We start from the raw sequence: 14854 nt of genomic DNA on the forward strand, positions 1-14854 counted from the left end.
ATTTAAACAATGTATAAGTAGATATCGAGAAAAAAAAGATAGTACACTGTTAATTAATAACACTGTCCATTTATCAGTTGTGTGTTAGGAGTACAAAAAAAATTAATCAAAGGGGCCTTAATTTACTTTATCTTACAAAATTATAAGTTGTGTATGTTGTGGGGCTTAATAAATTTTTCAAATGCTTCTGTCTTTCTGAAGATTTTCTTTCACACTTTCAACATTCTATTTTAGATTAATAAACAACCATAAAAACTTAATAATTAAAATTCATCAAAAAATTCTCCACTAAATTTTCACCACATCTCACCTATTTGCAATCTTAAACACAGATTTTTTTTTTTTAATTGAAGTTGAAGTTTAGTTTGTATATCTTATTCCTTACCTCAAGAATATTAAGGTCTAAATAGCTATAAGAATAAATAATAGTAAAAAATTTTACATTATTCATCATAAAAGTTTTTTTTCAAGCAATTAAATACAACATTTTAAAAAGTTATGAATAGCTTAATAAGGAGCATTAACTTATTTATTTCACCATTTCAACAAATACAATGATGGTATCAGGAAATATTGTTACTCCATTAGACCCAGAAGGACACTAAAGTCCAATGATCATCAATACCTATGACCACAATATTAAAGAATGCGAAAAGAGATTTCAGACAGATGTTCCTAAATACAGGGTTCCCAAAGACCTGAATGGCCACCTCTGATTGAGTAAAACAAATAAGGTACAATACTAATACTGTTGCATCAAAATAATGAAGTATGAAACTAATGTTTGGCTATTCCTGAAAAATTGTTACTGTGACCAAAATGCAGGCAAATACATGGAGACATAAGCAAGGAAAAGTTAGTTTATTCTTGCATTACTATTCCTGTGACATTAATTGTGAAAGGGATTTATATACACAGGCATTTTCTTGGCTGGATCAGTAAGGTAGACAGGCCAGCCAAGAAAGGCCAGATTATCAAAATCTCAAAAACTCTGTCACATTATCCATCTACTTATGACAGTGCTACCTGGCCAAAATATGCACAAATACTGAAGAGAACCAGAGTATCCAAACCATGACACAGCTCCAAACATCACAACAGTATAAGCCATGTATAAGCCATAATGGCCATATAGCTGCAGAAGCATTTCTAAAAAGACCTTTTCCCTGCTCACTAATTTTAAACAAGCTGGACGCAGTAGCACATGCCTGTAATCCCAGTGGCTCAGGAGGCCAAGGAAGGATTGCAAGATCAAAGCCAGCCTCAGCAACTTAGTGAGGTCCTAAGCAACTTATTGAGACCCTGTCTCAAAATAGAAAATAAAAAGGGCTGGGGATGGAGATCAGCAGTTTAACAACCCAGAATTCAATCTCTGATAGCGAAAAAAAAAAAAAAAAAAAAGATTTAGGATGAAGTTAAACAAGGCATAGAAATTTCTGGTTATTTGCATGAGATACTGTAGTATGTTTTTAATTTTAAATCCCTCCCTCAGTTTGTACATTTCCTACAAGGGATTTAAATGGACAGACTAACAATCTCTCTTTTTTTTTTATTTAGCCTAACAGATCACAGAAATATACACAGTACAGAAATACAGTACCAAAGCACTTAACAAACCAATACATAAACATAACAGTCTTGAGAAATGTTCATAGAAATATTAATTAATTGGTACCATAAGGTCATTTATTATAGAATGACACAGATCTCCATAAATGGCTTCATAAATTAAATTAAGAAATCCAAACAGAAGAGAGGTTTTACTTCCAGTAACTATACATATTCTTGTTTGTATTTTGCTCGTTTGTTTGGGTGCTGGGTATGAAACCAGGGCCTTGCTCATACTAAGCACACCCTCTACCTTTGAGCTATACACCCAGCCCCTACATAAACTTTTTCCATGCTCTTTCTCTGAGAACAATTAGAAAAACTGTGAGGAAAACTAAACTAACTAAACAGTAAACATTATTTGAAAGCACTAGAGAACTACTAAGACTGCAAGAACTTATGTTAAAGATCCAAAAAATAATGGAAGTTTAGAATCATGCTCCAAATACTGTACTGTTCTTCCTTCTGAGATACTTACCTATAAAATAAACTGAAAGGTGGGAGAATGCAATGACTGAGGACTGAGATATAGAGAGCTATTGGCAGTCTCACAGAGCTGAGAAGCAGGAAGGGAGAGTTTGGCAGTTTAGCCTCAATCAAGCAGAAGGTGCCCTGATAAAGCATCCTCAAAGAGTTCAGTTGGGATTTTGAACAGAAAAGGTAAACTACAAACAGATGTAATCTTAGAATAGGACCGAAGCCCAGATTTTAATCATTGCTAACATTGACTAGATTAAAATTATCTGACCCTGACACAACTGCCTGTAAGAAACAAAGCTAAATACTCTCTGAGGGATGGTAAGATCATCCAAAGCCTCAAGTTAAGACTTTTCTATATGTTGTGTGTCTCTTAATAAAAAAAAAAAAGTAAGCAACTGTAAGAGTCAAGCATTAACCAAAAACCAACAGGAAAAAAAAAAAAAAACCAGACCAGACCAAGAATTCAACATATAGGGGATATTCGTATTGTATTAATCAAGACATAAAAATTTAAAATATTGAGATTATTTTGGTCAAAATTTTTTTCATGCCAATGTGCAAGTAACTAGAAACCAGGAATAATCAAACAAATTAGTACACTGAAAAAAAAAAATATCAGAATTAAGCTGACATCAGTAATAAAAGAAAATTTCCAATTATGTGAAAATTAAAGAATAAATTTTTATGAGAAATCATAAAGAAATAAAATATTTGGGAACTGAATTATAAAAAAATACAAAAATTCAAAAATTCAAAACTTCTGTAATGTAAGCAAAATTCATGTATATAAATTAACTTAGACCCTTAAGTACAGATATTAGGAAGTAAGAAGGGCTGACTACCTGATAGTACCCACTAAAGTGTGTTTTTTCTTTTATATTTTTCAGGTGCTAGGTACCAAACCTAGGGCCTCACATATTCTAGGTAACCATTCTACTACTGAGCTATATTACCAGCCCTAAAATGTGTATTTTTTGACACAGCAATTCAACTCCTGCACAAAAAAAAAAATAAAAATGTGCACCAAAAGATATACATAAAAGATGTGTACATTAACATGTAACTCTAACAGTAAGAAATTGGCAATAAACTGTAATGTATATTGTTATAGGTTGGATGTGATGTGTCCTCCAAAAGCTCCTGCGTTAATGCAAAAGATGAAATGATTAGATTATGACAGCTATCACTTAGTCAGAGGATTAATAATTATGGATTAATGCTCTGAATAGATTAATGCTCTGGGTAGTAACTGACTATAGGCAGGTGAGCACATGGCTGGAAGAAGTAGGTCACTGGGGGATGCCTTGAGGATTATATATTTTGTCCCTGGCTCCCTGTACTCTTTCTCTGCTTCCTGGCTGCCAAGAGCTGAGAAGTTTTCCTCCATAATGCCTTTCCACCATGATGTTCTGTCCCACTTCAGATTCATAGCAATGGAGTCAAGTGACCATGTACTGAACCTGTGAGCCAAAATACACTTTTCCTCCTCTATGTTGTTCTTGTCAGGTATTTTGGTCACAATAATGAAAAGCTGACTACATATATAACAATGGTAAAAGGGATATAAAGAATTTACGGTGTGTACACCAAAGTAGAATGTTGTCTAGCAATAAAAGCAGATTGGATGAATCTTGAAATGCTATTGAACAAAAGAAGCCATCAAATACTACAGATGGTAGCATTACAGTTTTACAAATTACAAAGAAGACAAAAAATTAACCTGCAATGTTAACAAGTATTGTTTTTAGGGGGTAATAATGAAAAGTAATGACAATGAGGGGACACAATGGAAACTTCTGTGGTTATAGTAAAAAATCTATTTTATGATCTTGGTATTGGTTACATTTATTAATTTGCTTAGTGAACAGCCGTTAAGACACCCCCCCAATCAAGGAAAAACAAGTTCTGGTCTTAACAGCTATTTGATCAAAAAGATTTCAGGCAAATATCAGGAAACACTCCTGTGTGAAGAATTGTGGGGAACTAATAAAGTCTGACTTCAAAAAGGAATGACATTATGACCTAAGTTGCAGTCATCTTTAAATACTGGGTTGTTTCATGAAAGAACAACTTGATTTAGCTCTAAAAGACAAAATGTAGCACAATGAAAGAAAGTAAGTTATCAAGATTTAAATTCTGCTAATAATAAATCCCAATAATGGAACGAAGATTGTCTCAATCACAGATACCGAACTTGTTTAAACAAAGGGAAAAAGACCACCCAGCAAGGAAAAGCGGAAAAGTCTGCTATACCAAATGGAGATAGAAGATCACTCACTAACCTCCCTTCCATGACCTTTAGTATCTATGCATCCAACCAAAATAAAAAAAATCTTACCCTTAATCGTGTAGTGGAGATCTCAGCTTTTAAAATATCAGGATCATATTTAGTACTGGATGAAGATCCTGAGAATACTTTTGAAAGAGAAAAAAAGAAAGAATAATTATTTTCAAGTTGCCTAACTAGTTCTCTCACTTTAGAATTTACTGACTCTAAAAAGAAGATTTATATTCTTCAGTGGATACTTACTTTCTTTTTGCAATTTCTTTGTCATTCAGACACCTAAATATAAAAGTAATCTTCAAACCTCTATAATTTTTTTAAAACTCATGAAAGAGGAATACCATAAATTAATTTATTCTAGATTGTATATATACTATGTCCTTAGAGGACTATATTGCAGATGCAGCTAATCAGGGATTTACATTTTGCATGTACTTATAATTTAAGTAGAACTTCCAAGCCCATCAAAACTGCTTCTTTTAAAAGGATCAGCTCCAGATTATCCATATATAAGATAAAGGAGAAGTAAATGGGGTGGGGGGGGGCAGTGTGCAGAAACTTTGTTCTAACTAATAGTTCCAGTTTCTCATCACTAAAAATATTGTACAAGAGTAGCAAATGGGGCCAAATGACTTGCCTTGTTCTGAAAAAGTACAAATTAACTCATCAATGAATAAAAAGCATTATAAGAGGCAAGAGTAAAAACAGAAGGTATGCATAATTCCCAAATGGGGAAACTTTTATCTGGAACGGGTCTGAGATATTTTACTGAGAAATCTGTAAGTTTCCCTCACCTCTCATGGCTTAGAGGACTTCTTCTTGCCTAGGAAAGGAAAAGGGCTCAAAATTAAACTTCACAGAAGTGCAACTGGCCTTCTATTATCTACAACCCCGTCTCCATTTCTAAAGTCTGAACAGCCACACTGTACTTACGGCTTGTGTGAGAACTTGACTTTTCCTTATAGGCATCATTTAATCGTACATATTCATCTAGGGCCAAAGCCAGTCTTTGTTCCTTCACGTGGTACAGCTCCTTCTGTGTCCTGAGTGCATCCTGAGCCACTGAGAGATAGTCCTTGAGCATTTTCTCCTGTTCCCCTCGCCATTGTTTTCTTGGATCTTCTATCTGCGTGGTTTCTGAAAATATAACAAGGTGAGGTTTGCTTTGTTTTACAATTTAACCGTGTTTAGAGGATTTAAGCTCAAGGGACTACCTAGTTTAAATTCTCGTATCCTCTAAAGAGTTTATTAGCATTTCTAGAGTGATTTCTCCAAAAATTCAAGAGTTTTTGTTTTTTATTTTGCCAAATCTCCAACCCCTACCCCTTCATTTTCAGGTTCTTGCCAATAATACCTTCTTACTATAAATCCATCATACAAAAGTTGCCATTCAGGAGAGGGGATGGAACTCAGTAATAGAATGCTTGCCTAGCAAGTGTGAGCCCCTAGGTTGAATGCCCAGCAAGAGTAGGTGAAGTGGGATGGCAACCAGATCATTCTCTTGAGAATTCTCTGGCTCCCCAACACCAACAGAATAAAAGGCAAGCTATTCATTACAGCATTTGAGGCCCTGTACACTCTGTACTCAACTGACTTTGCTTGGCCCATGATTCCATTAATATAGGACTCCTAAGGGTCTGCCCTCTACAACAATGCCACTCCAAATCTGGTTCACAGACTACTAACAATCCATGAGTTCAGTTTCCTGTCCATGACAATAAGTAGGAAATCAAGAGTCAACATTTTGAAATCTTCATATCAATTTTATTCAGTTATTGTATATCTGTAGAATCTAATAATATTGGGGTTTGCATTATTTTGTTTTTGATTTTTCTAGTAATTCATCTTTATTATATTTTATCAAAATATCAGTCAGTACATGTACTGTATAAATTAAAAAACAAACAAACCCCCAGTTCCTGGCTTAAGGAGAATGCTCTATTCTAAGGTACCTGATTCTGCATACTTGAATCACCTAGAAACTCTGTAAAAATTTCTAGACCAATAAAACCTTTTCAGGTCGAATACAGCCTCTGATAGGCTTACTTTTATTTATTTTTTAAATGTAGTTTGTGAGCTATTTGTTTGATACTGGGGATTGAACCCAGACCTAACACATGCTAGGCAAGTGCTCTACCACTGAGCCACAAGCCCAGTGTTCTGGTAGTTTAAAAGCTCTTCAGAGGACCCAAATGAACGTCCAAGTCTGAGAACCACTGCTTTACAATGAAGCTCATATGCTATCTCTTATATGAAGCCCCCCTGCCAACCCCTCAACTGCCAGCAACTCTTCATCTGGGGTCCTCCATAGCAATTTATGCTTCTTTTTTAAACTTGAAATTAATTCTTCACTATTTGGTAAGACTGTAGTAGAAGCCACAAGGCATAAATAAATATGTAAACAAAAAGATATAGACCATCCTAAATTTTTTTAAAATTTTATAATAGACAAATGTTTTTGTGACATGTTGAGCCAAGAAGTTGGGGTACACTGGTGTCTGGCACTGGGATATCATGGTGCTTTCAAGGGACTGGGCAGTGGTTGTTAATTCACAAGAAGGCTAGTGCAGGTTGGCTAAGGAATCTCACCTATGTCTACAGATATGTACTACACCTCTCCACTGTGAGACAGGTTAGTAGCTGTCTCCAGGCAGATGAAGGGTTATGACTGGGAAGATTACATAAGAGAGGCTTATTGGGTGCTAGCAATATTGTTTCTTTCACTTGTCACAATTATATTACAAAATTATTTGTTCAACCTATGTATTTTCAACTGTGTACTTTCCATGTTATATTTCATAAATATAAATATTTTAAAAGTCAGGGTATTATGACTTAAGATTTTGACTCTCCCAGAATATTTTGCCTGGGTGTACCCCAATAACACCAAATACAACCTGCAGATAATCTGGGAAAAAAAGGAGGTTGCCTTTAATATAGAAAATACATGAGGTTTGATACTCACAGATTACATGAAATGGAGATTTAATTTTTTAAAAAAAGCATATTGAAGACCATGATACAGGGCCACTAACTAGAAAACTGAAAAGCATTTATGAAACAATGATTCTCAGAATATTAGACAACAGGTAATACAGGACTATGATCTCTAAAAGAAGGAAAATGAACTCTAAGATTATCTCCACATTTCTGCCTGAAAATATTTTTGGACAGCAGTGCAAAAGGGATAATCTGAGCAGAGAAAGGAGGTCCTGCTAAATTGCGGAGGGAGCACAGATTTCAAGAGGGCCCTGAGAGACGGAATTTGTAGAATGGAGTTATAGAAGATCCAGAAATTTGTAGAGGAGCTGTATTAAGTTTCTGGGTAAATACTAAGATGCACAAATGGGGGCAACACATAAGGCCAGGCAAACAATAATTGGAGCTCTGTAAGTAGAAATTCTCAAGCACATGCAGGGCTATGCCAGGTTCAAATTGTGGCTAGCCAGAGGCAAGTGGCTACAGTAAACATCTGGGAAATTCAGTGGCAACAACTATGGAGTTATACTCTAGTCTTGGTGCTAAGTAAGACACAGAGCAAAAGCTACTTTGAATATGACCTATAAAACTCTAAAACAAATATCTAAAGAATCAAGTAACTTAAGTACTCTATTGGGTGGGTGGTGGTGGTGGGATAAGAAGAAAACTCTTTTTAAAGGATAAAAAAAACTAGCACCCAGGAATAACCAAACAAACAAACAAACAAAAATACGTAACTACTTTTCAGCATCCAGTAGAAAGTTATTAGATAGGATAAAACAAAACAAATATATGGCTCACAGCCAGGAGAATAATCAATTAGTAGAAAGAAACTTGAAAATGTAAAGATGATAGAATAAGCATAATCTGGATAAAACAGCTATCACAGTCCTGAAATAAACACACACACACACACACACACACTCCATCCTAATGGCTAGGACGCAGGTAAAAAGAGGCTCAACATCATTAATCATCAGGGAAATGCAAGTTAAAACTATGAAGTGATACCACCACACCATAACTAAAATGACTAAAATTTAAAAACAGTAACGTCAAGTGATGGGACGTGGAACAACTGAACTCTCATTCATGGATACTAGAAATGTAAAATACCATAATTTGGGTGTGGGAGGTATAACTTAGCCATTACCATACAGCCCAGTAACTCAATAACTTGTTATCTGCCCAAGAGATATGAAAATACATATCCACAAAAAAGACCTGTATACAAATTTTCATTAACAGCTTTACTTATAATAGACAAAACTGTCCATTACAAGTCATAAGTAAATTTTTGTATAATCACACAATGAAATACCACTCAGCAATAAAAGAAAGCATAATACTAACATACAACATGTATGAATCTCAAACACATGATGAGGGAAAGATGGCAGACACAAAAGAGTACACGATGCTTGTTTCCATTTATATGAAATCCCAGACAAAAGTAAACTGAATCCAATGACAGGAAGCAGATCAGTGGTTGTCTGGACTCAGCAGTGCTGGGAAGTACTTGTTACAATGGAACACAAATGTTCTTTTTGAGGTAATGAAAGGAACGTTGATTATTGCAATGGTTACATGGTACACATTTGCCCAAACTCATGAATTATATACTGAAAATAGATGCAATTTGGGCTGGGATTGTAGCTCAGTGATAGACTGCTTGCCTGGCATGTGTGAGGCACTGAGTTTGATCCTCAGCAACACACATAAATAAATAAAATAAAGGTACTGTGTCCATCTACAATAAAAAATACATATATATATTTTATAGATCAATTTATTATATAATATAATCTAATAAAGTTGATTCAAAATGTGTTTTTAAAAGTTTGGATGAATAATTACAATATTAAAGAGAACTGAGGTGTAATGGTAACAATTAAAACATTATTTCAGCCAACATCCTTTGTCATATCAGCTGCTGCAAAAGAGCATTCATTGGTTAGGGAGTAAGGTCATGTGGGTTCTAATCCTGTTCTGTTATTAGGCAACTGTAGAAATTGGGGCAAATCATTTTACCTTTATATCAAGCCTCTCAAATGTAAAAGGAAGGGAACATGTTGGATTAATATTCTGATATTCTGACTCTGACCACTTTTAACCTTTGTGGTGAACACTGCTGAGGTCCTATCTAAATATTCTTAGATCTCTTTTCCCAGATCTGTGCACCTGGTCCCTGAATTTAGCCATTCTTCCTTGTTAATATATTGTTCATTCTTAAAGGACTCCAGAAGATAGCTCTTGGGCACTCAAGAAACCTTCCCTACAGCTAAAGATTAACCAGTGAAACAGAAAGGAAAAAATCTCCATGTACAGCAAATTCTGAGATGTAGATTACACTCCAGATCCGATCCCAATCATGTGGAGTCTAGGACTTTAGAGAAACATGACCTATGTCTGTATTTTCCCCTCACTATCCTCCTTTTCCTCATTTCCTTACTGGTTTATCCTGTGATTTCCTTCATAAATCACTTTCACTTAAATTCTTGGCTTAGGGCCTGCTTCCAGAAGAGCCCAACCATGTATAACCTTTTATAATCTATGCAAATTAAGTGAATCAAGTTTGATCCTGGGTGGTAATTCTCATATCCTTCATGTGACAGTAACAGTGGGGGAAAGAAGGAATGGAAGAGAGAAAGAGGATGAATCACTCTTGAAAATACAAAAGAGGGGGCTGGGGTTGTGGCTCAGTTCGATCCTCAGCACCACATAAATGTAAAATAAAGATATTGTGTCCACCTAAAAATTAAGAATAAATATTTTTAAAAAAAGAAAATTCAAAAAAGGGGGTATTTCGTCATTAACAGAGAAACTCAATAGTCAGTTCTAGCAATGTTTTTTAGGATACCAATGGAGAACTGAATAAGTAAACTGCCCTGGTTATTGAAAAACACAAAATCGGTTAGATTAAGACACAGCCTAATTACTTCAATAAAATTATTTCTGTATTCCATAACAACATCGCTCCTTAGATTTTAAGCATCTGATATCATATCATACTTGAAAATACCACCACAGCCCATTTTGAGCTGCTTTTTCAGGGGTAGAGAGAGTATATTAGTCAGTCCAAGTGCCACTCTCAAATTGAAAGGTAGAGATGATGGGGGGCAGGTAATGGGTCATACAGAAGGAGCGTTCTAACCAGCACCTCAGTACTTATAACTGGAAAGGGATGAGAAACTGTTGAGATACAGGGGAAAAGGAAAACTATACAGTGACTTTACCACTTGCATGTCAGGAAGGCTGAAGGTACCTGCATTTTGAAAAACTTATCATAATGGAGGGATGTTCTGAAACACAATGTTGTATTTTCCACTTGTTAGTACAGAATATATTAATCATTTTTTAACTTCTATATATTTATCAAGCTTTGATATGCATAGAAGCCCTGCTGGCTGAGGACAGACTGCTGCTCCCAGAGTTAGTAATTAAAAATTACTAACAGCCATGGCGAGCAAATGGCCCTGTCAGTCCACCTTTCATATGCAAACCAGCCCATCCAAACCCCAGTTCCCAGCCTCTTTAACTCACTCTCACACCCTAAGCAGATATGCCCCCTGTCTTAAATCACCTCAGGGTCAAGGACTGAGATCACCTCTATCACTCAGAGCCCAACAAAATTACTTAACTCCACCAATCCTAAACCTGTCCTCCTGCCTCACTAAGCTCAGCTCATTCCTTCCCAAGGAAAGCACAACAAAAGATCTGAGTCATGATTTTTCCTTCACTTCTTCTGCCTTCTGACTGACCAGGATACTTCCCTACATAGCCCTGAATGTTACAGTGTGAACCTTTCTCTTGAGAACTCTAAGTACTGAAACTTTTTTCAATAGTATCTACCTCTTCCTATTATTAGTCACTTCTATAAATTAAATCCCAAGCACAATCAAAACAACATGGATCACAATAAGAACTGGCCACTGTTTGAATATAAGAACCTGTAGTTAGATAGAGGTGAAGAAGGGAGGGGAGGGGGTAAGGAGGTAGGAAGGATAGTGGAATGAATCAGACATTATTACCCTATATATATATACATATATAACTATACGACCAGAAGGATTCTATATCATGTACAATCAGAAGATTGAGAAATTATCCTCTACAAAGTACATTCTATTGTCATGTATAACTAACTAGAATAAAAAGGTTTTTTTAAAAAGAACCTGTTCCTGATAAATTGGAATAGAAAAGTTAATCATTCTGCTGAAATGTCTAATGCCATGTACGATATTCCAAATGCTTTGCATGTGAATCTGAATCTTTTTAAATATTTTTTTAATTGTTGACAGACCTTCACTTTATTTATTAATTTATTTATATGTGGTGACCTTTATTTTATTTATTAATTTATTTATATGTGGTGCTGAGAATCAAACCCAGTGCCTCACACATGGTAGGCAAGTGCTCTACTACTGAGCCACAACCCCAGCCCCAATGAATCTAAATCTTAATGCAGTCCAACTAAGTATTTCTGTTTAGTCCTAAGAACTCAAGTGAATCAAACACAGAGAATGAAATGAGGAGATCTGACTTGGCCTGTGACATCTCTAGAGACCAGAATGGTTCTCGGGATGTTTAATCTGGCCTCTATGGATCTATGATACTAAATTGAAGTGATTCAGGCTGTGAAGCTTGGTTCTGCTTGGAGTTGAGAGCCCTGGGTCATTAACAAAGTGGCTAGGTCAGTGGGGAATACTGTAACCACTGCATAAGACCTACAGCTCTTGCTTCAAATTAACTAGCTGATAAAAGCTAAGACTTCTCTGAAGTTGAACTGTGAATACTAATTTTAAAGATGTAAAATCTAAATGTACAAAAATACATATCTATGTGATTCGAGGAAGGCATGTAAGCTGAAACCATTGTTTAAACAAGTGATATAGAAGGGGAGAGTCTTGAAAGGACAGACCCTCCAGTCAAAGAATCTTCAAGGGTTGAGGAAGGGCAGCCTAATCATCTCAGGAATAAAGATAGGAAGAGATCATCCTGTAAGAGCCTAAACTTCTCATTTCATGTATTCACTATAATGTAGGTCTCTGGTTATCCTAAATGTTTAATACTTACATATACATGAATGCAAACTGACTCAGAGTATAATCTCATCATAAAATAAATAGAAATGCGTGGTCTTAAAATGTCTTCTTAACTGTAGATGGCCCCCAATAATCTACACCTCCCAATATTCATGCCTCTCTAGTATGTGCTGAATCTAGTGGATCATTTATTTATTTATTTTTAACTAGGGATTTAACCCAGGGGCACTTTACCATTGAGCTACATCTCTAGCTTTTTTTAGTTTTTATTTTGAGACAGGGTCTCACTAAAATGTTGAGGGCCTTATTAATTGGCTAAGACTAGCATGGAACTTAGGATTCTCCAGTCTTAACTTCCCAGGTGCCTGGAATTATAGATATGCACCACTGCACCTGGTTTCTAGTGGCTTGCTTCTTCTACACTGTAAGTGACGGGATATCACTTCTGAAATTAGGTTACAAAAGGCTGTGTTGTTTGTGTTTTCTTTCTTTCTCTCTTCCTTGCTTTTTAGGTCTAATGAAGCCAACAGCCATGTTGTATGCTACCCTATGGAGAAGCTCTCATGGCATGGAATGAGGAGGGAGGCTGCTGGCCAGCAGCCGGCAAAGAACTAAATCTTGCCAACAACTATGTGAGTGAGCTTGGAAAGCAGATCCTTCTCCAGTCAAGGCTGGAGTTGACTGCAGTTTGGCTGACCCCCTGATTACAGGCTTGTGAGAGACTTTGAGTCAGAATTTCTAGTTAAGTCTTGCCTGTATTCATAGCCACATAAATAATAAAATAATAGATATTATTTTTAGCCACTGAGTTTTGGGATAATTTATTATGATAAGATATATAACTAATAATGATGCAATACAAATTGAAAGTGTATATAAAAAACTTGAAATAAGTTTTTAAGTTATAATAGTTGTAACAAGTATATATTCTCAATTCTTAGTCTATTTGGAGGTTTCAACTAATCACATTTCTTTACATGTTGGGGAACTGATATAATACCAACATAATATTTGTCAACAGCTAAAAGTCCACAAAGCATTGACAGCAATGCTGACTGTACTTAAATGAATAAAGTACAATAACACTATTGATGATGATGATGATGATGATGATAAGCCATCAGCATTTTATGGAATTAAAATAAATTATCAGGACTTGTTTTGAATAGGCAGCAGAAACATTCCAGTTTAACTATCTGGCATAAGAGATTCAGCAGGAAATGTTTATATTTCTGAAATGTTGCATGATTCAAATACAAAACTACAAAAGAGGGTTCCCAAAGGCACCTTCAAAGAAGGATTCATAAAGCAAAATTGTGCTTAATTCTCCATCCATTATATTTGCTGAATAGATTTGAAAGAATATTTATTAAATGTAAAAACTCAAAGAACTTATATTATACAAAAGTGGTATTTTTTATTAAGACTGACTAGCCTTGAGAGATTACTAAATCATAATACAATGTAATGTGCATGTTGTCTACTACATTAAAGAAGTAATATATTTCATACTATTAAAACATCACATATCTCAAGGGAATTCACATTCTATCACTTTTACAGATGTGGAACTTTATACCTAACACAAGAGCTTATCATGGAAGATAACATTAGACTTTTCAAAGGAATATTATTTCTGAAAATGATGCGTATTTCTGTTTTTCCTCCTGAGGTCAGGAAGAGTGAATGAAGTAAACCTGGACAACATTCCTTATCTTTCTTTTCACAAAGTATCTGCTAAATTTGCTTATCGTCTGTCCGTTGCTTGTACAATCATTAACCACCTGCTATAAGCAATAGAAACAAGCTAATGTTCAGGCACAATCCCTCCTTCAAAGGAACTTACAAATTTATAAGACATTGTGATGCATGAATTAAAAAAGAAGATTAGATTTAGAGTGAGATAAGTGCCTTGAGAGGAGAATGATTAAGTGCCACAACAATTTAGAGACCAATGGGTTTCTTCTGGTTGAAAAAGTAAGATCCCATGTAACAGGCAGTAATTAAATGGGGCTTCCAGATTCCAGACAAGAGGACCTAGTTCCTTTTCACTTCTCCAGCCATCATTCACCATTTCCCACAGTCACAAATTTCTTTAATCAAGTCCTGCTTTCTCTAGCCTCTGGAGGTTTCTGACTTTACCTAGAGTACCTTTCAGGAAGATTTTTCATCTCCAGCCCTCAAATCCTGCCACATACCTGCTTTCTCCAAGCTTGGTTAACTCAGCAGTCCTTTGAGTACCAACTGAAAGTCCTTTCTTTATGTTGCTATGGCCACACTCTTAGGAATGGCTGGGTGTTTCTACTTGTTCTCCTTTGTTCTACCAGTGTAATGATGATCCCTTCCATACTGTACTGTATATTCTCATGTGCTCCTCAGGTTAATAAATATGAAAGTCATTGTGTAAGTAACAGTATGCCACAGAAGGGATCTAAACAAGGACACATAAGGACCTTAA

At 35.6% G+C, this 14854-nt stretch overlaps 1 protein-coding gene across 3 annotated transcripts in view; it reads right to left on the minus strand.

Annotated features, from left to right (window-relative positions):
• Positions 1-14854, minus strand: part of Wwc2 (WW and C2 domain containing 2) — a 213503-nt gene that overhangs the window by 97210 nt on the left and 101439 nt on the right. For 2 of the 3 annotated variants that reach the window (XM_046419052.2, XM_058571191.1), the window contains 2 exons: positions 5306-5509; positions 4427-4503 (listed from right to left, as the gene is read on the minus strand). In XM_046419052.2, coding sequence (XP_046275008.1) covers positions 4427-4503; positions 5306-5509 — 281 coding nt within the window. Of the gene's footprint in view, positions 1-4426; positions 4504-5166; positions 5196-5305; positions 5510-14854 lie in introns of those variants that run through there. The other variant, XM_058571192.1, reaches the window with a different exon arrangement.

Source organism: Marmota monax, unplaced genomic scaffold (genome assembly GCF_021218885.2).
Source record: "Marmota monax isolate L192 unplaced genomic scaffold, Marmota_monax_Labrador192_F-V1.1 WCK01_AAM20220418_F8-fsc00113, whole genome shotgun sequence".
NCBI classification, from domain to species: domain Eukaryota; kingdom Metazoa; phylum Chordata; class Mammalia; order Rodentia; family Sciuridae; genus Marmota; species Marmota monax.